This window comes from Neophocaena asiaeorientalis, unplaced genomic scaffold (genome assembly GCF_003031525.2).
Source record: "Neophocaena asiaeorientalis asiaeorientalis breed wild unplaced genomic scaffold, Neophocaena_asiaeorientalis_V1.1 scaffold30, whole genome shotgun sequence".
Lineage (NCBI taxonomy): Eukaryota > Metazoa > Chordata > Mammalia > Artiodactyla > Phocoenidae > Neophocaena > Neophocaena asiaeorientalis.
Window position 1 is genome coordinate 14,339,718 of NW_020174923.1, and position 25,590 is coordinate 14,365,307.

At 51.8% G+C, this 25,590-nt stretch overlaps 1 protein-coding gene across 1 annotated transcript in view; it reads left to right on the forward strand.

Moving 5' to 3' along the window:
- The window catches only part of ERN1 (endoplasmic reticulum to nucleus signaling 1), a 43,838-nt gene that overhangs the window by 12,246 nt on the left and 6,002 nt on the right, over nt 1-25,590 (forward strand). Inside the window, exons 6-20 of the mRNA XM_024760701.1 lie at nt 2,046-2,147; nt 2,943-3,204; nt 4,400-4,478; nt 5,795-5,960; nt 9,999-10,117; nt 12,770-12,961; nt 14,988-15,258; nt 16,012-16,102; nt 16,366-16,555; nt 17,615-17,714; nt 17,947-18,146; nt 21,716-21,863; nt 22,893-23,020; nt 24,627-24,750; nt 25,189-25,256. Coding sequence (XP_024616469.1) covers nt 2,046-2,147; nt 2,943-3,204; nt 4,400-4,478; nt 5,795-5,960; nt 9,999-10,117; nt 12,770-12,961; nt 14,988-15,258; nt 16,012-16,102; nt 16,366-16,555; nt 17,615-17,714; nt 17,947-18,146; nt 21,716-21,863; nt 22,893-23,020; nt 24,627-24,750; nt 25,189-25,256 — 2,240 coding nt within the window. The remainder of the gene's footprint in view (nt 1-2,045; nt 2,148-2,942; nt 3,205-4,399; nt 4,479-5,794; nt 5,961-9,998; nt 10,118-12,769; nt 12,962-14,987; nt 15,259-16,011; nt 16,103-16,365; nt 16,556-17,614; nt 17,715-17,946; nt 18,147-21,715; nt 21,864-22,892; nt 23,021-24,626; nt 24,751-25,188; nt 25,257-25,590) is intronic.

The window sequence follows — 25,590 nt, forward strand, 5'->3', positions numbered from 1 at the left end:
TCCATGGGCTCAGCAGGGATGGATGGCCTCCACTCCACAGGCTATTGGCTGGGCTCACTCAGATGTCTGGGACCTTGGTTCAGCTCCATGCAGATAGCCTGGACTTCTTTACATGGCAGCTGGGTTCTCCTCTTGAGTAAAAGTGGACGTTGCAGGAATTCCCTGGCGGTCCAGTGGTTAGGACTCTGCGCTTTCACTGCTGAGGGCCTGGGTTCAATCCCCGGTCTGGGAACTAAGATCTCATAAGTGGTGAGGCACGGCCAAAAAAAAAAAAGTGGACGTTACAATGCCTCTAAGGTCTGGGCTCAGAAGTCCTGGAATTTCACTTCCACTGCAGCCTGTTGGTCAAAGCAAGTCACGGGGCCAGCCCAGAACCAAGGGGTAGGGAAATAGACTCAGCCTCACAGTGGGAAGACTGTCGCGTAAGGTACAGGGATGGGGGAGCATTGATGGTGGTGATCTTTTCAGACCTTCCACCACAGGCTTCCCTCTGGTTGCAATAATTCACAACCCTCCTACGTGCAGAATATACTCACCCCTTCCCAAGACTCCCCAAGTCCAGCCACAGCATGGGGCTCAAAATCCAGCAGCTTGTGATCTGTATCTGGTTTGGAAGTGGGCGAGGCTTCTGATCTGGAGACCTGTGAATCAAAGGAGACACATTATCTCCCCTCCCACATAGACACAGATAGGAGAGTTGCACTGGATACTCCCCTTCAACAAGGGAGGGAAGGATAGACACACAGCCGTCACTGGTGCTTAGTGGCTCTGGAATCCAGCCGGGCACATGTTTTCAGGTTCCCCTACTCTGAAGGCAGGGAAGATTCCTTGATTAGGGCCCAGTCTTGCCCTCTGGAATTGGTTCCCCAATACATTGTTCTCAGCAGCCTGGTCCTTCCCTCTGAGAAGTCCTTTCTTTTCCTTAAGAAACAGTGAGGGTTCCTTGTCCATTGAAAGTTGGGGATAAAGAGGACTTTTTTTTTTCCCCCATTTTTGACTGTCTCTGTTTTTTTGGGTCCATGCTGGTATCACTCCCTTAAAAATCTTCGTGGGCTTCCCATGTGTCAAATTATAGTCTACTCCATTAGATATAAAGCCATACCCACAAATCTCTCTACTTTGAGGTATGGGACAGCACTCTCACGGTTCTTAGAACCCTCTTACCTAGCAGAGGGTCTATGTAGGACCACCTTAAATCTTTCTGAGGCCTCAAAGGAGGGCCTTACAGCCTCATCTTTGATTTGATCTTGACCCCAGAGCCATTTTTTATTGGTAGCACCTGAACCTGATCTTTGCCCTAAGGCCATTTTTCACGTTGAGAATCTTTTCCAGCTAGGGCATCAGTCCTGGACCCTGTATAGTTCCTCTAGATTCAGCTTGAGAACTGAATGGTTTCTTCTTTAGCTTATCTGCCTTGCGTCGTCCCATACGCAGTTAAGAGAAACCACTTGGTGGGTTCTGCATTCCGCCTGGAAATCTCCTTAGACAGATCCACGAGTTTATTAGGTACTTTCCTTCTGTTTTCCAAGTTACTGCAAGAAGTACTTCTACTAATTGTGTCGCCACTACCTAACCTGGACCATCGTTTTCAGCTTCCAGCAGCAGTTTCCTTACTGCTCTTCTAGCCTCCATCTGCCACCCGGTCCCAAGGTCAATGCTACACGTTATAGGTTTTTGTTACGGCACCATCCCACATCTGGGTAACAATTTCTAATCTCAGCTGTCTATTGCTATACTGTATAATAAACCACCCGAAAACTTAAGTGGCTTAAAACAACACCAAGACATCGCTCATGATCCTGTGAGTCTCGAGTTCAAGGGCACAGCGTGGGCGGCCTGCCTGTGCTCCACCTGCTGTCAGCCAGGTTCGCTCCTGTGTCTGGGACTCCAGTCTTCCTCCACGTGGCCCGTCTCTCTCCACATGGATGGCCTGGGTTTTCTTACACACCATTTAGGGAGGATTCGTCTGTTATAATTTAGATGAGGTCAGCACCTCCGCAGGTGCCGTGGCCCTTCCAGGTAACGGGCTGGTGTGTGTTCCCCAGAGTACACCATCACCATGTACGACACCAAAACCCGCGAGCTCCGGTGGAACGCCACCTACTTCGACTACGCAGCTGCGCTGCCCGAGGACGACGTGGAATATAGTAAGTTCCCCCAGCACCTCGGTGGCTTGGTGAGGTCGGGCGGGTATTTGTGACCTGTGGGGAAACGAGGGCTCCAGAAAGCTGCATTTTCTTTTTAGACACTCTTGGTCACCAGGTTCTGGACTTCCATGAACTCGTGGTAAATACTTCAGTAGTCAGTGTTGAAGGCAGGGGCCTGGGCGAGAAGTGTGGAGGGAACCCAGATAAAATGGTGGCGAGTTTAGCCCGAGAGGAGGGAGGGCACACTTTGTTGAGTCCCTCCGTGTCCCAGAAGGAAGTAACTACAAGCCCATGGGCAGCAGAAGCAGAATTAAACATCAGCTTGTGACATAAAAGCCAGTTTTCCCATCTTAACACTGGTACCCGAAAATCTGACAGACCTCCTCTGCGGTCACACGTGGGCAGTGGCAGTGGTCAGCCAGGACTTTCAGCTTGCTCGGTAGTTTGAAATGATTGCTGTCAGATGCCAGATTCATAGGCTCTCCGTTGCTTCCTTTCTTCTCAGCAGTTGAATCCCACTAATTGAATCGAATGCTATTACCAAGTGAAGAAAGAACATTAGCACGTGAGAGAGTGACCCTGTCTTATATTTATAAACCCGGCAGCTCTCAGTGTCTTGCTATCGTAGGGCCTGAGAGAGTTCGCTGGAAGCCAGCGGAGCTGTCTGGAGGCGATCTGAGAACACTCCAGAAGGCTTGTTTCCTCTAGCTGAGTGGCTGCAGCTTGCCAGGGGAGTGGAGGATGTGGTCACAAGCTGGTGAGACTCGACACGCTATGTTTATCTGATCTGTACAGAAATGTCCCACTTTGTGTCCAATGGCGATGGGCTGGTGGTGACCGTGGACAGCGAATCTGGGGACGTCCTGTGGATCCAAAACTACGCTTCCCCCGTGGTGGCTTTTTACATCTGGCAGCGGGAGGGCCTGCGGAAGGTGGTACACATCAACGTCGCCGTGGAGACCCTGCGCTACCTGACCTTCATGTCGGGGGAGGTGGGGCGCATCACCAAGTGGAAGTACCCGTTCCCCAAGGAGACGGAGGCCAAGAGCAAGCTGATGTGAGTCGGGGACTCAGGGCAGAAGGGGGCGGCTGTGGCCCTGGTGTTCTGGTGCTGTAGCAGCGGTGAGCCGTACCGTGACCTGAGGACCGGGGCTCGGGGCCGGCGTCCCTGAAGCCGTGAGGAACATAAAGAGGCAAGAACGGCTTGTTCTGAAACCTCAGAATCTAAGAACTGGACACCCCTGGATGCTTCAGATTCTCCAGTAGTAAATAAATTAAAATTATGGGTGGGAATAGGAGAGAGACTGCCTTGTCTACCTGTAGTACAATCTGGATCTATCTCAGGTGGTGGGAATATGAGAGACGTATTTATTTTTTAACTCTCTGTTATTTTCTAAAAATTTACTGTAAGTCGTGTTTGCTTTAAAAATCAAGACCAAAGTGTTAGGGGGTGTGTCTAAGACTCAGCAGGCTCGTGTTCTCCATCCCCACCTGTGAATAGCCTGTAACTCGGTCACTTAGCCTTGCTGGGCCTCAGCTGCCCACTTTGCCGAGCCGTGGAGGAGATCGGGTGAGTGTGAAATGTTCTCTGAATTTACGGCACCGTTCAAATGTAAGGTGGTTTGCAGAGAGAGGTTTAGAGAATTCAGCAGGTGACCCAGCCCAGACTGGCTACTGATAGTAATCCCCTCCTCGAAGCCCCTACCAGGAACCCGCTGGAAGTCTCGCCGGGTTTGGGATTTCCTGTGCGTCCCCTGGATAAGAGCAGTTGACGCTCTCAGGGCTTCTGTAAAACCTCTAGAATCTTTAGGAACCACAAGACACTACAGTGGGGATTCTGGTGGCAGCTCAGTTATCAAAGCACCCTGGTCGGGCCGTCTTGGAGGCTGTGCCATGGTTACAAGCCTCCAGTCTCTCCCGGGTGATCGTTGCTCGTGGTCCTTTCCTCAGGCTGTCGCGGGAGTGAGCTAGCGCAGCCCCGCCATTTGCAGATGAGGAAACCCCGGCTGGCAGGCAGGTGGCCTGTGCACGCTTCGAAGGCATCAGTGACAGCGGGCCCCGCAGTCCCGCTATCCTGGTTCCCAGGGCAGTACCCTGTCTTTACACCCCCATGGCCCAGAGAGCCTCAGGGGTTAATGTGCTTCCTCCTAGGAGTGGGATTCGGGGCTGTGATTCTTCTCTCCAAAGAGCCCCCTTTTGTGGGGTCCAGAAATTCAATGACAGTGGAATGCATGTATCTGTTTGTCTCCTAGGCCCACCCTGTATGTGGGGAAATACTCTACCAGTCTCTACGCTTCCCCCTCAATGGTACACGAGGGGGTCGCCGTTGTGGTGAGTCCACTGTGTGGGGCGGGGGGCTCATAAATGCAGCCTCCGAAACAGTCCTGTGCCATTTTAGCAACGAACGAATGAATTACATATGAACATCCTGTGAGCTGAGGATGCAGGATGCAGATCTTAACACCCTCAGAAACAGTTCCTACGTGTACCACGTCTGTCAGTACCTCATGAGAAGAGATGCACCTGACTAAAGCAGCCTCCTAAGCCTAGGAAGCCCCGGTTACTCCCCTTGGCTTTCAGGTTCAAGTCTAGACTCCCCAGCTGGGGTTCACGCTCCCCTCAGCCAGCCCCGCAACACCCATCCACTGCCACACGGCTAGTGTCCCTGTGGGGCTGCACTGTCCATCCTCTCCCTGAGTTCCGAGAGTTCCCTTGTTCAGGCTGCGCCTCACACCTCAGATGCTCTCCCGTGTTCCTTTTTTCCTCTTCAAATCCTGTCCATCCTTTCGTGACCGGTCCAGCCTCCTGGGACCTCGCCAGGTTGCCTCAGGCGCTCAGTCTCTGAGTGTCTGAGGTATCACAGTCCCGGCCGCCATTTTGGTCCTTACGACGTTTGAACTGATTGGTTGGCATCTCCTGTCTTCACAGTGAGTCAGTCCTCTGCTCCCGTGTCAGGGCAGCGCCTGCCTGGGTCCAGCGGTGCCCGAGCCAGCACCGGGCTCATGGCTGGAGCTTTCCCACCCTGGTCACTTGGATCATGTGTAACTCCTTCACTTATATCTGCTTCTCACAGTAGCCTCTTGGAATTCCACACACACCCTTCTTGATTCCCAGTTCCCACATTTAAAGAGATGTCCACGTTTAAAAAGACGTCCGAGGGACTTCCCTGGTGGTCCAGTGGTTAGGACTCCGCACTTCCACTGCAAGGGGCACAGGTTCAATCCCTGGTCGGGAAACTAAGATCCTGCGTGCTGCGCGGTGTGGCCAAAATAAATACATAAATAAGAGACATCGGAATTTTATTTTATTTATGTATTTATTTTTTAAAATATTTATTTATTTATTTGGCTGTGCCAGGTCTTAGTTGCAGCATGCGAGATCTAGTTCCCTGACCAGGGATCGAACCTAAGCCCCCTGCATTGGGAGCTCGGAGTCTTAACCACTGGACCACCAGGGAAGTACCCCGAATTTTCAGTTCAGCGTTGTCACGTCCTGAGGGAGGGGCTGCTCCTGCCCAGTCTTGGGGCCTTGGAGTCCTGCTCTGCCTTCCTGACCAGCCCCACAGTAGGACCGCGTGCTTAGGACAGTTGCAGGCACACTGCTGTCCACATGGACACCCCCAGCCTCACTCCAGTCTGTCTCCCCAGCCCCGAGGCAGCACCCTTCCTTTGCTGGAAGGACCCCAGACCGACGGTGTCACCATCGGGGACAAAGGGGAGTGTGTGATCACACCCAGCACGGACCTGAAGTTCGACCCTGGGCTCAAGGGGAAGAGCAAGCTCAACTACCTGCACAACTACTGGCTGCTCATCGGTAAGAGCTGGCTCCTCGTGGCCGTGGTGCCGCCGTGCTGCCTCCTGGTGGCCAAGAGCCGACATTGCTAGTTAACAGTCCTCAGCTCTGTGCTCAGTTCATGTCCAAGTTGGTCTTTCAGACCTTGGAATATTTCACCCCCAAGGAAAATAAACAGGCTAGCTGTGTTACCAAGTCAGTTCTCAAAAATCATTTGTCTAATGTACCAAAACTCCAGTACTAAATAGTGTAAACTTTGTGCAGTGACCTGACACATGTTGGATGTCTGGGGCGTGCCGGGCACTGGCAGTCAGCATTCTAGGATATTTCCTTATTTCTCACAGTGACCCTGTGCAAGGTCAGCACCCTTGGTATATCCACGTAGAGTTAAGAAAACAGGCAGTTTCTGTGGAAGGAGTCACTTGGGAGTTGGTGTGGGCGTGGGCAGGAGGGGCTGGGGAAGGAAAGGGTGGAAGACCCAGGACGGATTGAGGGTGGTGAAGGGTTGGAGGCTGGACTTGGGTGCAGAAGTCGCGGGTGTGTGGGGTGGTCCCTTTTTTTTTTTTTTAATATTTATTTATTTATTTGGCCGTGCTGGGTCTTACTTTCGGCACGTGGGATCTTAGTTGTGGCATGTGAACTCTTAGTTGCGGCATGCATGTGGGATCTGGTTCCCTGACCAGGGATTGAACCTGTGCCCCCTGCGTTGGGTGTGTGGAGTCTTATCCACTGGACCAGCAGGGAAGTCCCCTGGGGTGGTCCCTTTTTCCTTCTCTTCCGTTTCTGCCACCATCAGTGATAAGAAGTTGAGACAACACCGGAAGGCAGCGAGTGTGACCGATGCAGGCAGAGGTGACAGGAGCTGTGTGTCTGGCAAGTGTCCCCAGTAATTAGAGCAGGACAGAGTTTTCTTGACCGGATTTGCCTTTCCAGTGCGGCAGCCCCCTCCCCAATTCTGCCGTCTCCCAGCGCCAGAGGTGGGGAGAGGTGGGGATGCAGCCCCGAGGTGCTGCTGGAGCACGCAGGCGCTAATGAGCTTTGTCCTCCCCATTCTCTCCCGGTGCGGTGGTGCTCGGTGGTGTTCCGTGGTGCTTGGTGGTTGCTCGGCGCTCGTGTCGACTGGGACCAGGGCAGAGAGAGGTCAGGCCTGGGGGCGCCGGGAAAGGGGTGTGGAGCCGCCTGGGAGACTGTAGGGCCAGGAGGCAGCCAGGCGGTGGCATCTGGATGGGGGTGTGTAACTGGGCATCACAGGGAGGAAGGAAACTGGATGTCCTGGAGCCCCGATCGATTGCTTTGTAGTCGTCCAGGCCTTGTTGTCTTTTGTTCATCCTGACTCCTTACAGCTGTTTTTCTTCTGGTTATTATTTTTACCAAATAATGGGCAGAGGAGGTAACAAAATACTTCTACCCTTTTTTGAACAGAATTAGTTCGGAAAGTGTGGGTGAATGGGCCCAAAGTGGAGGAAAAAAAGAACTGATGGGCAGAGGCCATTAAAATCACAGGGCCGCTTAGTTTTACAAAGCAGTTAAGGGATACATTGTCTACCAGTGATTAAGAAGTGAAAAAATTTTGGAAACTAAGGAAATGTGTGAGACCAAAAAATATCCAGAAAAAATCTTCATGGCTCAGTTGCAAAATGATATCCTTTTATTTTATTTATTTATTTTGGCTGCACCTTGCGGCATGCAGGATCTTTCGTTCCCCAACCAGGAACTGAACCTGTGCCCCCTGCAGTGGAAGCGCAGAGTCTTAACCACTCATTTGCCAGGGAAGTCCCGAAATGAAATCCTTTTAAAATGGAAAGGTTTTCCAAGTAAGAAAACTGAGAAACCCGACAAGGTATAAAGAAGTAATTAGGGATGTACCCCACAGTTCGGAAAGCCCTTTTGAGAAACTTCAAAGCTGGTCATTTCTAAATAAGGTAGTGGGACTGAGTGATAATTTTGTGTAGACTGAGGGCCACGGGTAAAAGGATATGTCCTCTGATTTGGTGATTGTGGACGACATTAAGGATATCCTCACATTCGCCTTAATCTTGAAAATAAGACGAGTTCTCCAGGCTTGAGTGGTGTGGTCTGTGGGTTACCCCAGAGCAGTGGCCCTAACCTGGGGTGCTCTTGGCTCCACCTGGGACCTACGTCAGATAGACATGCATGACCCCTGGAGCTCCTGATCCAGGAGGTTCACGGCAGGGCCTGTGCTTTCAGCTCTGGAGCCTGGACATTATTGGATGGTGATAGATACATCACTAAGACCAGGTTCTGTTTGTACAGAAGTGTTTCAGGAGCTCATGATTACATTTATAGCACAGCCGGTTCAGGGCGCGCTCCAAGATATTGCTAAAGGCCCCACTACAGGGGAGGCCTGCTTACAAAGACTACAGGACGAAGAGGGGATTCGGGCTAACCCCTTCTGGTGCAGTGTGTTGGGAGGTGCCCTGCCAAGGGGTGGGACTTGGAGCTCTTAGAGCAGCAGGCGCTGCAGTGCAAGGTGGTGTGTGGAGGGGACCCCTCATTGCTCTTAGCGAGACGGTCTCCTGTTAGTGAGCCTCAGAGGTACCTGGAGAGACTCCTGGTCAGATCCCTGGGCCCCACCAGCAAGTGCGATTCAGAGGTGTGAAGCGGGCAACCAGTTCAGGATATCCCGCCGTCTCAGCATTCCTTGGAAGACAAGGGGAACTTGGTGGTGGCTCAAAACAAATTTAGGCTTCCGTTAGCGAACAGTGTTATGGTACAGATAGAGAACTGACCCAGAGAGAGAGAGTTCAGGGGGCTTTCTCCAGATGAGAAATGTATGTAGCTCGGACTAGTTCTTGTTTGTTTTTGTCTTGGAAATACATACCATACGATCTTTGATAGGTTTGGGAGAACAGAGGACAGAGGTGAGACTGGAATTGAGGTGAGATCTGATTGCTGTGAGAGAACAGAGAAGAAAGCAGTCAGGGTGCCGAGAGCCCAGCTTGAGAGAGTGACTGGCTCTTCTGGGCAGTGTGTGGAGTCGTTTAACTTCAGAACTAAAGAGATCGTCCAGCCGTATCAAATATCGTTGCTTTTATTTTATTTAGCTCTGTCCCTCGCACACAGTAGATGCTCAATAAACGTGTAATGAATGACTGCTAGGCAGCCTTGAAATAGTTGTGTGGGGAACAGTGAAGGAACAAACAGGGACCCGGGATCCCCAATCCATCCAGCAAACGTGCTGTCTTCTGAATAATTCACTTCCCAGGAGGGAAGCTCGTGTTTAGGTAGTGGGAATAGAACTCCACCTGTGCGATTTAAACACCAAGATGGGGACTTGGTACCCTTAGTGGAGTGATGTGACAGGGGTCAGCGTTGAAGGGAGAATTCCTTGAGCTTTTTTTTTGGGGGGGGCAATATCTTTTTTGATAAATTTATTTTATTTATTTATTTATTTTTGGCTGCGTTGGGTCTTTGTTGCTGCATGCAGGCTTTCTCTAGTTGCAGTGAGCGTGGGCTACTCTTCGTTGCGGTGCACGGGTTTCTCACTGCGGTGGCTTCTCTTGTGGAGCACGGGCTCTAGGCACATGGACTTCAGTAGTTGTGGCATGAGGACTCAGTCATTGTGGCACACAGGCTTAGTTTCCCCGCAGCATGTGGGATCTTCCCGGACCAGGGCTTGAACCCGTGTCCCCTGCATTGGTAGGCGGATTCTTAACCACTGTGCCACCAGGGAAGCCCCTCCTTGAGCTTTTGATGAAGCTTCATAGTGCCTCACAGTGTACGGCCTTGATTAGGGATTATCCACACGAGCCTTGCTCTGAACGTGTCCTGGACATCCCGATCCCTCTCGTGACAAGGACACTTCTTTGCTCCTTGTTGTGAGATTCAGAATACTGCACTAATGCCATTGAGGAATAAAAGTTCTGTCTTGACGGAATTTCTCTTGTCACTGCCTCCTGCTCTCTCTCACTTTACAAATGTGAGCGTCTGCATCTTGGGCCCCTCACTGGGGAGTGATGGTTGCTTAAGCTTAGTGGGTCAAGCGCAACCACTGTGTGGAGAAACTGTTCTCATGAGAGGTTGTGCTTCCTCTCACAGGACACCACGAGACCCCACTGTCTGCATCTACCAAGATGCTGGAGCGATTCCCCAACAATCTGCCCAAACACCGGGAAAATGTGATTCCTGCTGACTCAGAGAAAAAGAGCTTTGAGGAGGTGAGTGGGGAAGTGGACAGTCAATTGGTGGCCCCTCGTGTCAGGTGCTGGGGGATAAGGCATTTGTCCTGCCTTTATAAATTTATTTATTATTTATTAATTTATTTTTGGCTGCGTTGGGTCTTTGTTGCTGCGCGCGGGCTTTCTCTAGTTGCGGCGAGTAGGGGCTACTCTTCGTTGCGGTGTGCGGGCTTCTCATTGCGGTGGCTTCTCTTGTTGTGGAGCACGGGCTCTAGGCATGCAGGCTTCAGTAGTTGTGGCTCGCGGGCTCTAGAGCGCAGGCTCAGTAGTTGTGGCGCACGGGCTTCGTTGCTCTGTGGCATGTGGGGTCTTCCCAGACCAGGGCTCGAACCTGTGTCCCCTGCATTGGCAGATGGATTCTTAACCACTGACCACCAGGGAAGCCCTGTCCTGCCTTTAGAGCCTGCAGTCCACTCAGGAGGGGAGAGTGGTACACGGGAATCCACAGCAAACAAAGTGCTGAGGACTGACAGGGAGGAAGGGGGCTTCCGGGAGGCTGTGGGAGAGGCAGGGGGCACTGGAGGGGAGCATGCAGAGGTAAAGGCCTGGAGGGGGGCTAACCCTGCATGTCCAGCTCTGGGGCTGAGGAGACAGCCTGACTGCATCCAAGGATGTCCAGTGGGGAATGGGGGGCAGGGGATGGGATCACATGGCTACAGAGGAACCGTATTCCAAGCCGGGCAGCAAGCGAAGAGCTGACAAAGAGAGCAGGTGGGGAGACTGAGGTTTTCTGAAGCCAGGCATGGCCTGTTGAAAGTGGCCTGCTTGGCGGGGACCCAGGGCACCCACAGAATGGGTGTGGAGTAGCGGGGAGGCCCTGGCCCAGGCCGCCCTCCTAAGCCCCGGGAGACAGCCTGCTGTCAGGGTCTCAGCTGGAGGCAGACGGCCAGCCAGGCTAGCATGATTCGAGGGGAGTTTTCGTTCACACTGTGGGCAGTTCTGGGGTTCTCTGAGCGTACTTGGGCCTGAAGCGTGTGGGGAGGGAGTGGATCGGGCCCCAGACCAGGAACCTGGAGCTTCAGATGAGACGCCCGGCAGCCCCACAGAACTCCAGCTCTGTCTCATCTGCTGGTGTCCTTGCCGGAAACTGGGGGCAGGGAGCCCATCGCTTTGCCCAGGTGGGCAGCCTTCTGGGGCACGGAGCAGGTGGGGAGGCTGGAGGGTGGCTGTGGGAGCCGGGCTGGGGGTCCGGCCATTCGGGCTTGGCGGCTCCTGCAGCCCTGCTGTGTGGTCCCGGCCTGAGAAGGGGCCGTGGGCAGGGTCAGAGGAGCAGGGGAGCGGCTGGCTGATGTGAGGGCTGTGATGGCGTCAGATTTGCATTAGAGATTTAGATTTTATCCAGAGAGAAAGGAGAAGAAAATCACATGGATGTTTAAGATTCCCGGGTGCGCTGAGTTGTCCCTCATCTCTGGAGGGAGCCAGGTTGGAGATAGCACTGGCGCCCTAAAATCTTGATCTGATTTTGATCTGATTAAAGCCAAGCATATTTGTTATTGAACACTTAGAAGATAATAAAAGTTTAAAGAAGAAAATTAAACAATACCCGTAACGGAACACCCAGAGATGGCTGTAGTTGAGATTTTCCTGTTTAATCGTTTAATCCTTTAAAAGCCCGTGAAAATACTCTGAGGTGCATTTATCTGGTAATAAGACTAACTTTTTAAAACAAACACACGTGAGCAAATGTAACTAAATGAGTGTTGTCTCTGGTCACGTGCTCAGCAAACATTCCTCAGCTGCCACCAGCCACGGGAGCCCCCCCCCCTCCGCCACGCCCTGTGGGAGGGGCTGCAGGAGAGGGAGGCAGGGCACTGCGTTAGTCTGGGCGGTGAGAATTGTGAGCGTGTGGGATGCCAAGGAGGCTGTGTGTCCATTTCACCAGGCAAGTGATAATGGCACACCTGGAACAGTAGATGTTTGAGAACAAATCAGTGCATTTTTCTTGAAGCCCTAGAGATTCTGAGGCGCTTCGGCAGAAGCTCCACTTTACCTGAGTTAATTTTGGGCTCTAACAGAGGGTTCTGATGCTTTTTAAAAACTTTGAAAAATAGTGGACCGTTTGAATATGTGATTTTGTGTTTGGAGTTGCACTGAAAGTTTACAAACAACATAAGAAAGCTGCTTTATTACTTTATAGCTGTGTGTGCGCGCGTGTGTGTGTGTGTGTGTGTGTGTGTGTGTGTGTGCGGTTTTCCTTTTTAATGTGAAATGCTGTTACCAAATTGACTACCAACCTTCCGCCAGACTTGTTACCTATGATTTCAGAGTTCCCCCAAACATCAGATCTACCATGAAAGGATGTTTTTGCCTTTAATAAGGATTTTCAAAAGAATATAGTATCTGAAGGCACTTTCATAAGTGTTTCTCTAAAAACCGTTTTTGAGTAATGATACTATCACTGCAAGAGTGCATAGCCTCCCAAGGCAGTTGCTTTGAAAAAGGCAACAATTATCTGGTTTTGTGGTCTTTGGGTGGGCTTTAAAAAAGTCCAGCATGTTTCACAGCATAGTCATTCCTCGTAAATAGTCATGGTAAATGACTCGTAAATAGTCATTGCCTCTCTTTGTTGTTTGGCTCATTTATATCTGACTAGAAATTTTGCAGTGATGTCGCCACTCTCTCCCTTGCAAGGTTATCGACCTGGTTGACCAGACTTCAGAAAACGCACCCACCACAGTTTCTCCAGATGTGGAAGAGAAGTTCGCTCATGTCCCACCCAGGCCCGAGGCCCCCGTGGACTCCATGCTCAAGGACATGGCCACCATCATCCTGAGCACCTTCCTGCTCATTGGCTGGGTGGCCTTCATCATCACCTACCCCCTGGTAAAGCTCCACTCCTTCCCTTTCCCCTCCCACGTGTTTCTGAACCTTTGCCCATCACCCGATGTTAGTGAGGTCCAGACAAAGGCGGCAAAGAAGCAAATACATTTCTTTTCCCACTTAAAAGTCAATATTGGCTTATCTTCAAAAACATTGTAATTAAAGAGACACTCACTTCTCAGGAAAGGACAGTTTTGTACCTACATCTTATAGTTTGACTGTAAAAACTGATTTGGAAACCTTGCTTGCAAATCATTTTAAAAACTGTATTTTCTTTTTTTAAGACTACGCATAATACATGAAAATCTGTTATTAAACTTTCCTCCCTTAAAAACCATCTGTTTAGGGACTTCCCTGGCGGTCCAGTGGTTAAGACTTTGCCTTCCAGTGCAGGGGGTGAGGGTTTGATCCATGGTCAGGGAGCTAAGATCCCACATGCCTCACAGCCAAAAAAACCGAAACATAAAACAAAAGCAATATAGTAACAAATTCAATAAAGACTTTAAAAATGGTCCACATTAAAAATTTTTTAAATCTTAAAAAAAAAAAAGAAACCTGCCTGTTAGAGACATCAGATAGAGTGAGAAAGGCAGCACGGTTATTCCTTCAACTTTCTAGTTGGAAATAAGTGGCTAAAATTACATAGTTGAGTAGGTTGTGGGTTGGATAAAATATTCTGGAGGAATAGTCTTTCTTTCTTTCTTTTTTTGCCTCACCACACAGCTAAAGCTAACAGTATCTTAGTTCCCCGACCAGGGATTGAACCTGGGTCCTCGGCAGTGAGAGCACAGAGTCCTAGCCACCGCACCACCAGGGAATTCCCTGGAGAAACATTCTTTCATCAAGATGCTTGGAGCATTGAAACCTTACCACCTCAGAACACAAGTGCTCCAAAAGCTCACATCCCCGTGGAGGAATGAGGATGACAAGCCCTTTGTGGCATTTTCCATTTGTCAAAATGTGTCCACCTGCATTGTTTTTTTTTTTTAGCCTCACCCAGTTCTTATTCTTATCTATCCCCTACCCACAAATAAAGAAACTTGACTCTGGGAAGTTAAATAACTTTCCCAAGGTAACTCAGCTAGTAGATGGAATTTCCAGGATTACAACCCAAGTTGAAAGAAAGAGAGCGAGATCTCTAGAAAACTCCCAGGCGGGTGTTGGCTACACACCCATCCCTGCAGCCACCTTCCCACGCATGGGGTAGTAATTAATAATCACAGGTCGCTGCCACTTCAAAGTATGATGGAATGAATTGTACAGACTAAATGAGAAGAGTGTGGGGTGTGGGGAAGGCAGCATGATGAAATGGGAGTGGGACCTCGGCCAGGCTCCCTGTGTTTCAGCCCCGCTCTGCCACATCCTGGCTGTGCAGCTGTGGGCAGATGGCCAGGTGGCCCCGAGCCCCAGTGGCGTCCCCGCCTCTGCACTGCTGGTGATCTGTGCACCAACCTCTGTCATGTGCACGGCCGTGGTAGACAGCAGGCCTGGGTCTTCCCTGTGTCCACCACACTCTCAGCCACCTGGTACCCATTCTTCCTGTTTGGTTTCACTCTTCCAACAATTCCCAGACTTTTGTGGATTTTTTTTTTTTTTTGGCCGCACCTTGGGGCATGCAGGGTCTTAGCTCCCCGACCAGGGGTTGAACCCGCACCCTCGGCAGTGAAAGTGTGGAGTCCTAACCACTTGACCGCCAGGGAAGTCCCCCACACTTTCATAAAAGTCCCAGAATTGTAGAGTTGACTGGAACCTCCTCCATCTGGCCCAGCCCTCCACCTCCAGTGGAATCCCTCCTCTGCTGCCCCTGAAGGGCCCCTCCAGCTGGGGGATGGGCTGTACTGGGAAGTCTAACTGGCAGGAAGAGCTCCGATCGCTCTGCCCCCCCGCGGCCTTCTCACTGGTCTCATCCTGCCCCGTGGGGTCACCTCAAGCGTCCCCTCTTCCTCCGCCGCAGGAGCCTGCCCCGTCCCGCCCGCTTGCGCGCTGCGCGCTGGGCTGCACTGGCCGGGGTGTGGGTTTCTCTTCCCAGAGCAGACGTCAGCAGCGGCAGCTCCAGCACCAGCGGTTTCAGAAGGAACTGGAGAAGATCCAGCTCCTGCAACAGCAGCAACTGCCCTTCCACCCACCTGGAGACGTCGCAGCCCAGGACACCGACCTCCTGGACTCGTGCGGACAGTACTCGGAGAGCTCGGCCACCAGCAGCCCCAGCACGTCCCCCAGAGTCTCCAACCACTCGCTCCACTCCAGCGGCTCCACCTCCAGGGCCGCCACCGGCCCCTTCCCGGAGCAGGATGACGAGGGTAAAGCGAGTTGCCATTTTGGTGCCGCCTTCTCTTTCGCGGGAGCACGACCTGAGGACCGTAAAGCCCCATGCCCTTCCTGGGGGCCTCCACGGGATTACGAAGTGCTGTTCCCAAGGGTTCACCGAGGTCTCACCTCCCCTCCCCCCCCACTCCGGGGGCGGGGCTTCTGACCCATCCCGAGGCCTCTGCCCTGCAGAGGGAGCCACCGTGGCCCTCCCTCCATCTTGCTGCACAGAGGGCTGAGAGTCGCTGCTGACCAGAGGTGCACTGGCCCTCTGGTTTGAGAGCACCCCGAGGCCAGCCGGTGGCCACGTGCAAAGGTGCAGCTGTTGGTCTGCTTTCATGCGGGAGGGGGGCTCAGGCCGGTGGTCAGGGCCGATAGTCTGAGGGGATTGATGTGGAACCAGTGCAGGAGACCTCAGAGTCCTGAGTCTCAGGCTGGACACTCTGCTACTGGTCTCTCCATCTCACGCATCCCCCGGCACTACCTGCATGTTTCCGGTGCAGACCTTTGGGTGGATCTGTAGAGAAGCCCTGTCTTCAGGCTTCTGTCCTCACAGTAGTGAAAGTAAAAGCTGGAACAGAGAGCAGGGGCAGGGGCAGGCGAGGAGTTGGCCCTGGGCGTGACTGGGGAGGGGGCCCAGCAGCTCCTGCTCTCCAGGACCCCTCAGTCTGAGCTCAGGAAGCTTGTAGCCACTGTAGCCTCAAGGTTGTTAGGTTATGTTTGTCCTTTTTTCTGTTCTGTCCCAGATGAGGAAACCAGCATGGTGATAGTTGGGAAAATCTCATTCTGTCCGAAGGACGTCCTGGGCCACGGAGCCGAGGGCACAATTGTGTACCGGTGAGTGGCCTGGAGAGCCCTGAGCCTTCACCACCTCACGTGCAAGCTCCCATCGGCTCCAGGGGCACAGTGGGGTCATCACAGTGACCAGATGGAAGAGTTCCCCACAGAGGGAAGTGATGGCCGCGGGGCCGCTGGGCAGTTGGTCAGGGCCCCCCAGGCTGTGAGGCCTTTGAGGCAGACGCTGCATCAGGTGGAAGGAGTCCCGCAGGCCCAGGGTTCTCCTGGCGTTTCCACAGCCAACCCCGCTCCTCGTCCTGCAGTGGCATGTTTGACAACCGCGACGTGGCCGTCAAGAGGATCCTCCCCGAGTGTTTTAGTTTCGCAGACCGTGAGGTCCAGCTGCTGCGAGAGTCAGACGAGCACCCAAACGTGATCCGTTACTTCTGCACCGAGAGGGACCGGCAGTTCCAGTACATCGCCATCGAGCTGTGCGCGGCCACCCTGCAGGAGGTGGGTGGCCCCAGGTCACCGACGGCTCTGCCAGCGCCACGGTCGGCTCCCTTCTCCCGGCAGCTCGGGTGCAGTTTTAGGGACTGCCAGTTTACTTATTTTTTAAATTTCTTTTTAGTAACTTTATTGAGGTTACAATACAACGTATTCGTTTTCAGTGTATGGCTTGATGCATGCTGACAAGGGTATGTACCCATTTTAACCGCCAACAGTGGAAATGTAGAGCACTTCCCTCTCCCCAGATTTAGTTGTGTGGTCCCCTTGGCTGCCCGGGGCAGTCTGTGCTTTTGCAGTTGGTACCTCTCTCCCTCTTGGCCTCCAGGAAACCTGGTCGATCCTTCCTCCCATCGCCAGTCAGGGCTGGTGTGGGCTAGGGGGATGCTAGTTGATGACTTGAGTCATTAAGATAATCCATTGAACCCCTTTTGCGCAGTTTCCAGGCTGTGCAACTGTGATATTTCAGTATCATTTGGCTTCATTGCAGGCTTACCTGTAGGAGGCAATGAACTTGGGTTTCTTACCCTCTTGTCATCTCATTATAAACTAGTAAGCTGGAGCTTTGTTTGTTTGCTTGTTTTAAGTCAGTCTTTCAGGGGAAAAGAAAGTCTGCTGGAAAATACGGATTTGAACGGAGAATATTGTCAGTAAAACTTCCCATTTGTTTGTTAAAATATGATCAAAGAAAACGAGCTGACCCAATACCAAATGTTTATTAAAGCAAAAACCTTCGGGCCGAATTTTTCTAAATAAAATTGAATCACTTAAAAAAAGAGAGAGAGGGCTTCCCTGCTGGCGCAGTGGTTGAGAGTCCGCCTGCCGATGTAGGGGACACGGGTTCGTGCCCCGGTCCAGGAGGATCCCACATGCTGCGCAGTGGCTAGGCCCGTGGGCCATTGCCACTGGGCCTGAGTGTCCGGAGCCTGTGCTCTGCAACGGGAGAGGCCACAACAGTGAGAGGCCCATGTACCGCAAAAAAAAAAAAAAAAGAGAGAGAAGGTATGCTGAGGAGCGAAGTCCTGAGGGCCCTGTGCCGTGACCAAGCCTTTGTGTCTCTTGCAGTACGTGGAGCAGAAAGACTTTGCCCACCTCGGCCTGGAGCCCATCACCTTGCTGCAGCAGACCACCTCGGGCCTGGCCCACCTGCACTCCCTCAACATCGGTGAGAAGCCTCCCCTTATCAGGCGGGGGGACAACTTGCTCAGGTGGGCCTTGCCTCTGTCGAAGCTCTTTGCTGCCTCACCGGGACCCTGTTGTTGAAGAAAGAGAGGACTTAACACATTTGAGAGCCAGAACCTTTACAGGCAGCAGCGGGTCTGTTGAGAATCTGAGGAGGGCCCATCCCCATCGCAGAAGGAGTCCAAGCACGGCACTAACCTGGAGTTTTGTGTTAGTTCACAGAGACCTGAAGCCACACAACATCCTCCTCTCCATGCCCAGCGCACACGGCAGGATCAAGGCCATGATCTCCGACTTCGGCCTCTGTAAGAAGCTGGCGGTGGGCAGACACAGCTTCAGCCGCCGCTCAGGGGTGCCCGGCACAGAAGGCTGGATCGCCCCGGAGATGCTGAGCGAAGACTGCAAGGAGAACCCCGTGAGTGTAGGCGTGGCTCTGTGAAAACTGCGGAAGCAGCCTCTTGTTCCCGGGGGATTCAGAGCCTCCAGGCCCAGAGGGGTGGGCTGGAGCGCTCACTGCCAGAGAGGGACATTTCTGTAGCGGAGAGCTTCTCCCCCAGCAGCACTCTGCCGGCACTCTAACACTGTCTCCTGTCCAGAGGAATGAAAGGGGTGAATGTAGGCAGTTGTCTGTTTTTCTCCCCCGTACTCTTCCAATCCTTTCCCCCCCTATTTTGGGCAACTGGAAAATCAGGACTTGCGTAAGGTGAGCAAACTTCCGGTTTTCATTTTGTTTTTAATTTGTTTTTGTTTTTCCAGCTTTCTATTTTGAGAATTTTTAGACATACAGAAAATTGAGAGCAGTGAATACCTCTGTACCTCTACCCAGATTCAACATTCGTCCGTATTTTTCACTTTCTTTTTTTTTTTTTTTTTTTTATATTTTTTTTTTATTTTTCACTTTCTGTCTGTTCCTGCAACCATTCGAATACGAGTGGCAGGCTTCCCAGCCCTTTACCTTAAACAACTCAGCACACGTCTCCCAAGGACAGGTACATTCTACCTCCTGACCACCTACCCGTGCTCACGCCTCAGCCATTAATACTGTTTCCACTGATACCTAGTGTTCAATGCATATCCAAGTTTCCCCAGTTGTTCACCAAATGTCTCTTATAGAGCTGGTTTCTGTAAAGCAGGACCCAGTTAGGTGTGTACGTTACATGGCGCTTCAACTATCTCCTTTCCTCTACACAGTTCTCCCAGCTTTCTTGTCCCACGACGGTGGCTCTTTGCAGAGTCGGGGCACTTCTCTGTGGAATGCCTCACTCGGGATTCACTCACTCATTTCCTCTTGGTGGTATTTAACTTGCCTGTTCCTTGTATTCCTGTGAACTAGACATAGGTCTAAGGGCTTGACTAGATTCAAGTTAAGTGTTTTTGGTAAGAACAGTCCCAGTCGGGTTGTACCATTACTGCATCCCTAATGGTGATGCCGAGTTGAAGCAGCTGGTGCAGGCGGTGACACTGGCATCTCCCCTTTGTTAGGACTGTGTGGGGCGATGCTCTGGCAGAGCGTGAATATCGCATTACCAACAGTCACTCACCTGATGGTTCAGCATCCATGGGCAATCCTTGCCTGAATCACTGCATTCAGTAGAAAGTCTACATTTATTAGCTGACATTTTTCTGTAAAGAAGAACTTTATTTATATTCCTTTTCTCTCTCTCTCTCTGTGGACTCATGGATTTTTAAAAAATAGCAGTATAGTCCATTGTAGTCCTTATTCATTTTTGTTTGTTTTTGTTCCTATTCCTTTTGGTACTCAAATTGTTCCAGTTTGGCCAACAGGAGCCCCTTCGCGCTGGCTCCTGCATCCTTTTGCTGAGAGCCCAGTCGTGTCTGAGCACCTTGCTTTCTAGCCCAGCAAGACATTGGAGGATTATCTGGCGCTCCCCGACCAGACCTGGATGGGATCAGCCATCCTAAAATAGATTAGATTCAGTGGAGCCTCTTATCCTACTCACTGGGGACCGCAGCTGGTCAGTTAATCAAAAAGGTCAGTTACGATGAAAAAGCATAAGGAAATACATACACACCTTAAATATTTTATTTTAACTTAAAGTAAGTAATGTGACTCTTTAAGGAAGTCTTTGATGTAAGACGAGATCTTTTTTTTGACTTGGGTCCAACTGAATGGACTTGTTCGTTTCCTCGCTTGCGGGCAGCACATTCACATGCCTTCGGTGACTTCTCGATCGAGACTCAGACATTTCAGATGCCTCCTAAGCGATTTGGAAGCAGAATCCCAGCTTTCAGCTATTTATGTCCTGTCGCTTACAGTTGAGTCTCCCACATCTAATTCCACAGCAGTTTTTGTAGCAACTCCCTCGCATTGAGTCTTTCCAAAGATTCAGCTTACCTCAAACTTGGCGGCCCGTGTATTCTATCAGCTTATGGAGTATTTAAACTACAAGGACAAGTGGCAGAAATGAGTTTGGGAAAGAACATAACTGAGCCTAGAGATGAGCCCATAGAGTTGGGGGCAGAGGGGCCCAGCATGTGGGACGCAAGCCCCCAGGGGGCAGCATGAGTGGTAAGGATGCTGGGGAGTCAGGCAGCCTGGGCTGCAGAAAACGGAACACGGAGAGCATTAACGACACAGTCAGTAGGTGAGAAGTGGCCACCAGGTGAGCGCTTCAGTGGTGGTGGACTTGTTCCTCCTGTCCTGAATCTGTCACCCACCTAAGGAACATTCTGGTGAAGTAGAACAAAGATGACTGGGCTCAGGAATAAGACCTGCATCTTGTCCTGGTTTGTCGCTATCCAGCAGTGACCCTGGGCTTGTCATTGAGCCTTTCTGTCCGTGTCTTCATCTGGGGATGGTGACATTCGCTCTGCTCACCTCACAGGGCTCTTGTGAAGGGTGTGTTTTCTCCAGTGAGGAAGGTGACGAGCTCCTGGCTTTCTCTCGCTAGAGCCTCACGTTGTCTGGTGGAGAATCCGAGTGGTGGGGCCTGACGTGAGGGACCCACGCCGTGCTCGGGAGCCATCCCAGTGTAACACCCCATGTAGACATGCTAGGCGTCATACACACACATTTCATCTGTAGGCATGGAATGGTTTCACGGGATAAGTGAGACGTGTTATTAGATAACATCAAAGTGAGCTCACTGGAAATTTGTTAACTAATCTTTTTCTGGGACTGTTTTGGGGGTTTTTTTGTCTATTTTATTTTATTTATTTATTTTTTAACATCTCTATTGGGGTATAATTGCTTTACAATGGTGTGTTAGTTTCTGCTGTATAACAAAGTGAATCAGTTATACATATACATATGTTCTCTGGGACTGTTTTTGAACCAAAGACTCTTTTTTTTTTTTTTTTGGCCACGCCACGTGGCTTGCGGGATCTTAGTTCCCTGACCAGGGATCAAACCCGCGCCCTCGGCAGTGAAAGTGCAAAGTCCTAACCACTGGACCACCAAGGTATTCCCACCAAAAACTGGTTTTATTTCATTTATTAACCCAGTGTTAAGAGCTGTCATATGTGGGCACCTTGGAAGTCCCTGGGGGTACAACAGGGAAGCAAACGCACAGAAATTCCTGCCCACGAGGAGTTGCATGCTGGTTGGGTGAGGAATAACTACCCGCAGGGAGAGAGCGTCCTGTGGGCCGAACACTGGTTTGAGCCACCGTTTCCACACTTAACGTGTGCGTCTAATCTTCACAACAGCCCCATGGGGTCATCCTCATTTCATGGTCATGGATGCTGAGGCGCAGAGTGGCCAAGGGGCTTCCGAGGGCCAGTGGCAGAGCCAGCAGGCATCACAGGCATTGGGTCCAGAGCCCAGTTCTCCACTGGGACCTCCAGCACTCGTGTGGGACCTGCGGGGCACCCAGCACCGCTCTGAGGCCATCAGAACTTTCAGCCGGCTCTCCTAAGGCACCTTCTAGGTGGAAGAATCAGCAGCAACACCCCCTCCTCTGCTGCTGACGTAGAATGAGAATTCTCCCCTGAAGCCCTCTGATGCCCCGAGTTTCTTTTCAGACCTACACGGTGGACATCTTCTCTGCGGGCTGCGTCTTTTACTACGTGATATCTGAGGGCAGCCACCCTTTTGGCAAGTCCCTGCAGCGGCAGGCCAACATCCTCCTGGGCGCCTGCAGCCTGGACTGCCTGCACCCTGAGAAGCACGGTGAGCGGGTGGCAGAGCTGGGGGGCCTCGGGAGCGGCCCCTGCAGGCGGGGGTGGGGCCGGCTCTGACTCCCCAGAGGCCCTTCTTTCCAGCTGCTTGCCCTGTGGGCCTCAGTGAACTGACGACTGGGTCCAGAGCTGGTGGAGGGCTGGGTAGGGTGTCCTCGAAGCGCCACCTTCTAAAGCCAAGCAGCTCCCAGGTTCCTTCAGGTCACACGATGACCTGTGTGACCTGGGTAAGGCCCCCTTGGGGGACCTCTGTTTTCCAGCTTGTGACTCTTGAGGGTTAAATAATCTGAGGTCCCTTCCTGCCCTGACGTCTGGGGAGACGGAAAGGCCATGCTGCATACACTGGGCTCTCGTGTGTGGGCCAGTGGTCAGCGCGTGCGGCCTGGGCTGAGGACAGACGGGCTGGGTCCTCGCTCTCCAGGCACGCAGGTGACAAGTCTTCCTGCCTGACTTCAGGGTTTCCCGCGTTATAATTGGCCCGTGACACCCCACTGTTGCCTTTTGAAAAAATTTAAACCATCTCACTGTTTTGCCCATGGATTAATTTTCCTTATTCCCTGGAGACAAAACAGATTAGCATAAAGGCTAGAATCCCATTATACAGTGACGAATGACTGCTACTAATACCTTTGTGTCTACTATTCTGATCATCTCTCTAGACACGTACGCATATTTTTATAAAAATGGGGTTAAGTAGTGCATAGTATTTTGCAGCACGCTCGTTTTTAAACTTCATCTTGACTCTCTCTGCGTCCGTCCGCATTCAGCCAGCACGTCATCCCGGTGGCCCGCAGTCCAGCGCATGGAGGCACAATGGTGTCACCCGAGCCTCTGATATCAAGCATTTCCAATCACTCTTTTTCACTAACCGCGCAGTGAGGACTCTCCTTAGCTGAAGTCTTGTGCAAGCTCTTATGTTATTGGATTGAGTTCCTGTCCGTAGAACCTTGAGTCACAGGGCATGCAGACTGTCAGGGTTTTTGGTAATAACGAGTCGCATGTTTATTTTCCTCCTTTGTAGAAGACGTTATTGCCCGGGAGTTAATAGAGAAGATGATTGCAATGGATCCTCAGAAGCGCCCGTCAGCGAAGCATGTGCTGAAACACCCGTTCTTCTGGAGCCTAGAAAAGCAGCTCCAGTTCTTCCAGGTGGAGACATTTGTTTCCTTTATCAAAAATTTTCATGTAACCTTTCCAGTTTTTTTTCCAGAAACTACAGCAAAGGACAAAGAATAAAACAAATGACCCCGTAATTCCATAACCGAGAGATAACCACAGTTGACATTTTAATATATTTTCTCCATACGGGCAGACCGGGTTTGGCTCCAGACCACCCTGATAAAGCAGATATCGCAATAACGTGAGCCACATGAACGTTTTGGTTTCCCGGTGCATATAAGAATTCATGTTTACACTATACTGTACTCTAAGTGTGCGATAACATTACGTCTGAGGTCAGGTGTCTTCCAGGGACCTTCACACTAGCCAGGTCACTTTGTTGTATGTGTGTTTTTTTTAAATATTATTAACATTTTTTGATTAATGTCCTTTTTATTTATTTATTTATTTGGCTGCACCAGGGCTTAGTTTGGCACGCGGGTTCCCTAGTCTTAGCATGTGGGTTCTTTAGTTGCGGCATGTGAACTCTTAGTTCCGGCATGCATGTGGGATCTAGTTCCCCGACCAGGGATCGAACCCGGGCCTCCTGCATTGGGAGCGCAGAGTCTTAGCCACTGGACCACCAGGGAGGTCCCTATCCAGGTCACTTTGATGATCACAAGATATAGAGCAGGAATGAAGCTCACACAAAGGGACCTTCACCCCACCAGGGTTAGGATGTAAACTCTCAGTATCTCCAAGTCACGTGTCTTGCGAACACCCCCAGCTTCCGTCCGCGTCACTAGCTGTACCAACTTTGCAGCTCAGCACCATGTGCCCCCCGTGTACCTGAGTTGACCATCAATCCCCCCCCCACCAAGGCTTTCTTCCTGCAACTGCAAGTTAGACGTTCAGCCAGTCTGACTTCATCTTCATCAAAGAAAGAAAAGCCAGGGCTTCCCTGGTGGCGCAGTGGTTGAGAGTCCGCCTGCCAATGCGGGGGATGCGGGTTCGTGCCCTGGTCCGGGAAGATCCCACGTGCTGCAGAGTGGCTGGGCCCGTGAGCCCCATGAGGCTGCTTGGTGGACCTGTCTCACTGGCCGGGGCTCAGAGAGGCCCGTGCTCAGGTGCATACCTCGGACCCCGAGCAGGATTTAGATGCAGGGCCGGGGCCTCCAGAGCCCACACTCTTGTCACCAGCTTTTTTCCTCTGAAAGAAGTCTTGGCTTCGTCTGTCTTTCCTAATTGTTTGAATGAGGAGTGACAAGCCTGCATCAGTCATGGCTCTGAGCATGTCCTGTTCCAGTGGGTACACAAAAGTCACAGGTTGAGAATCAAAATGGACCTTTTTTTTTTTTTTTTGGTTCATCGATGAATACGGATTGCACACGTGGCCCTGTGTGGCATGTATGTGTGAAACACGGGCGAGGCACTGCAGGTCTGAGGGGGAGATGGTCCGTGTCGGCCTCTCCACAGCGAGTGGCAGACGGGGCTGCTCCCGGGGAAGAGGTGATGGACAGGGGAGAAGGCAGGACGCTTGCTGCCCGGCTCTGGGCTGAGGCTCAGGCAGGGGTGGCCGTCCCTGCACTCAGAGTGTCCGTCCTCTGGCTCTCAGAGCCTCTGCACACTGTTACCTGTTGCCCTGTCTCCCTCCCAGGACGTGAGTGACCGGATAGAGAAGGAGTCCCTAGACGGCCCGATAGTGAAGCAGCTGGAGCGCGGCGGGCGGGCTGTGGTGAAGATGGACTGGAGGGAGAACATCACTGTCCCCCTCCAGACAGGTGACCTCACGGTGCCCCCGGGGTCAGTGTTGGTGGAAGCGGTGCAAAAACAGCAGCTGTTTCTGTGAAGCAGACGTGGAAACGGCAACTCCAGGCCGTTTGGGGCTCCAAATACTGCTTCTGGGATTGAGGCTTCCTGTGGTTTGGATACAGGTCACACCATTGCTCTGACGTGTGTCCCAGTTGTCTCTCAGAGTGACAGGTCAGTGACAGGTGTCATGCCCTCGGCGGTCATTTCTGATCGCAGGTGAGAAAGGGAGGTGGAATTCAGACTAACACTGCCGCCCTGGGGTTCAGTCTGGGGAAGTGCGCCTGTCAGTGACAAGAATGGAGTTAGGTCATGATTTGGTCCGATTGCTTGATCCCCAGGAGCCCCAGGAATTGTTTTCTTTCGAAATCTGTTTGTCTGTTACATTGCCTTCCTTGTTTTTTTCCTAGATCTGCGTAAATTCAGAACCTATAAAGGCGGCTCTGTCCGAGATCTCCTCCGGGCCATGAGAAATAAGGTGAGGGCTATGAACACACGGCGGTCCGTGCGGGGCCGCAGCGCAGCCCCCCCTGCTCATTCATATCCCTTCTCTGGGGGTCCTCCAGCCCCTCTGGATGAGGACCTCACAGAGGCTGGGAGGCCTTGGCTGCACAGGAAACACTAGAGGCTGCTTCTTCCCCTGAATGAACTTTCTCTCCAGGGATGTTGAGGCGGGGATACAGGTCACAGTGCAGCCTCTGCTAGAAGCGGGCTCCCGGGTGCTACATCCTTTGCTGACTTGTTCGGTGCCTGGATGTGCACAGATAAACTCCTTCTGACTGGCCCTTCCCGCCCCGGGGCGGGCCCCGCCC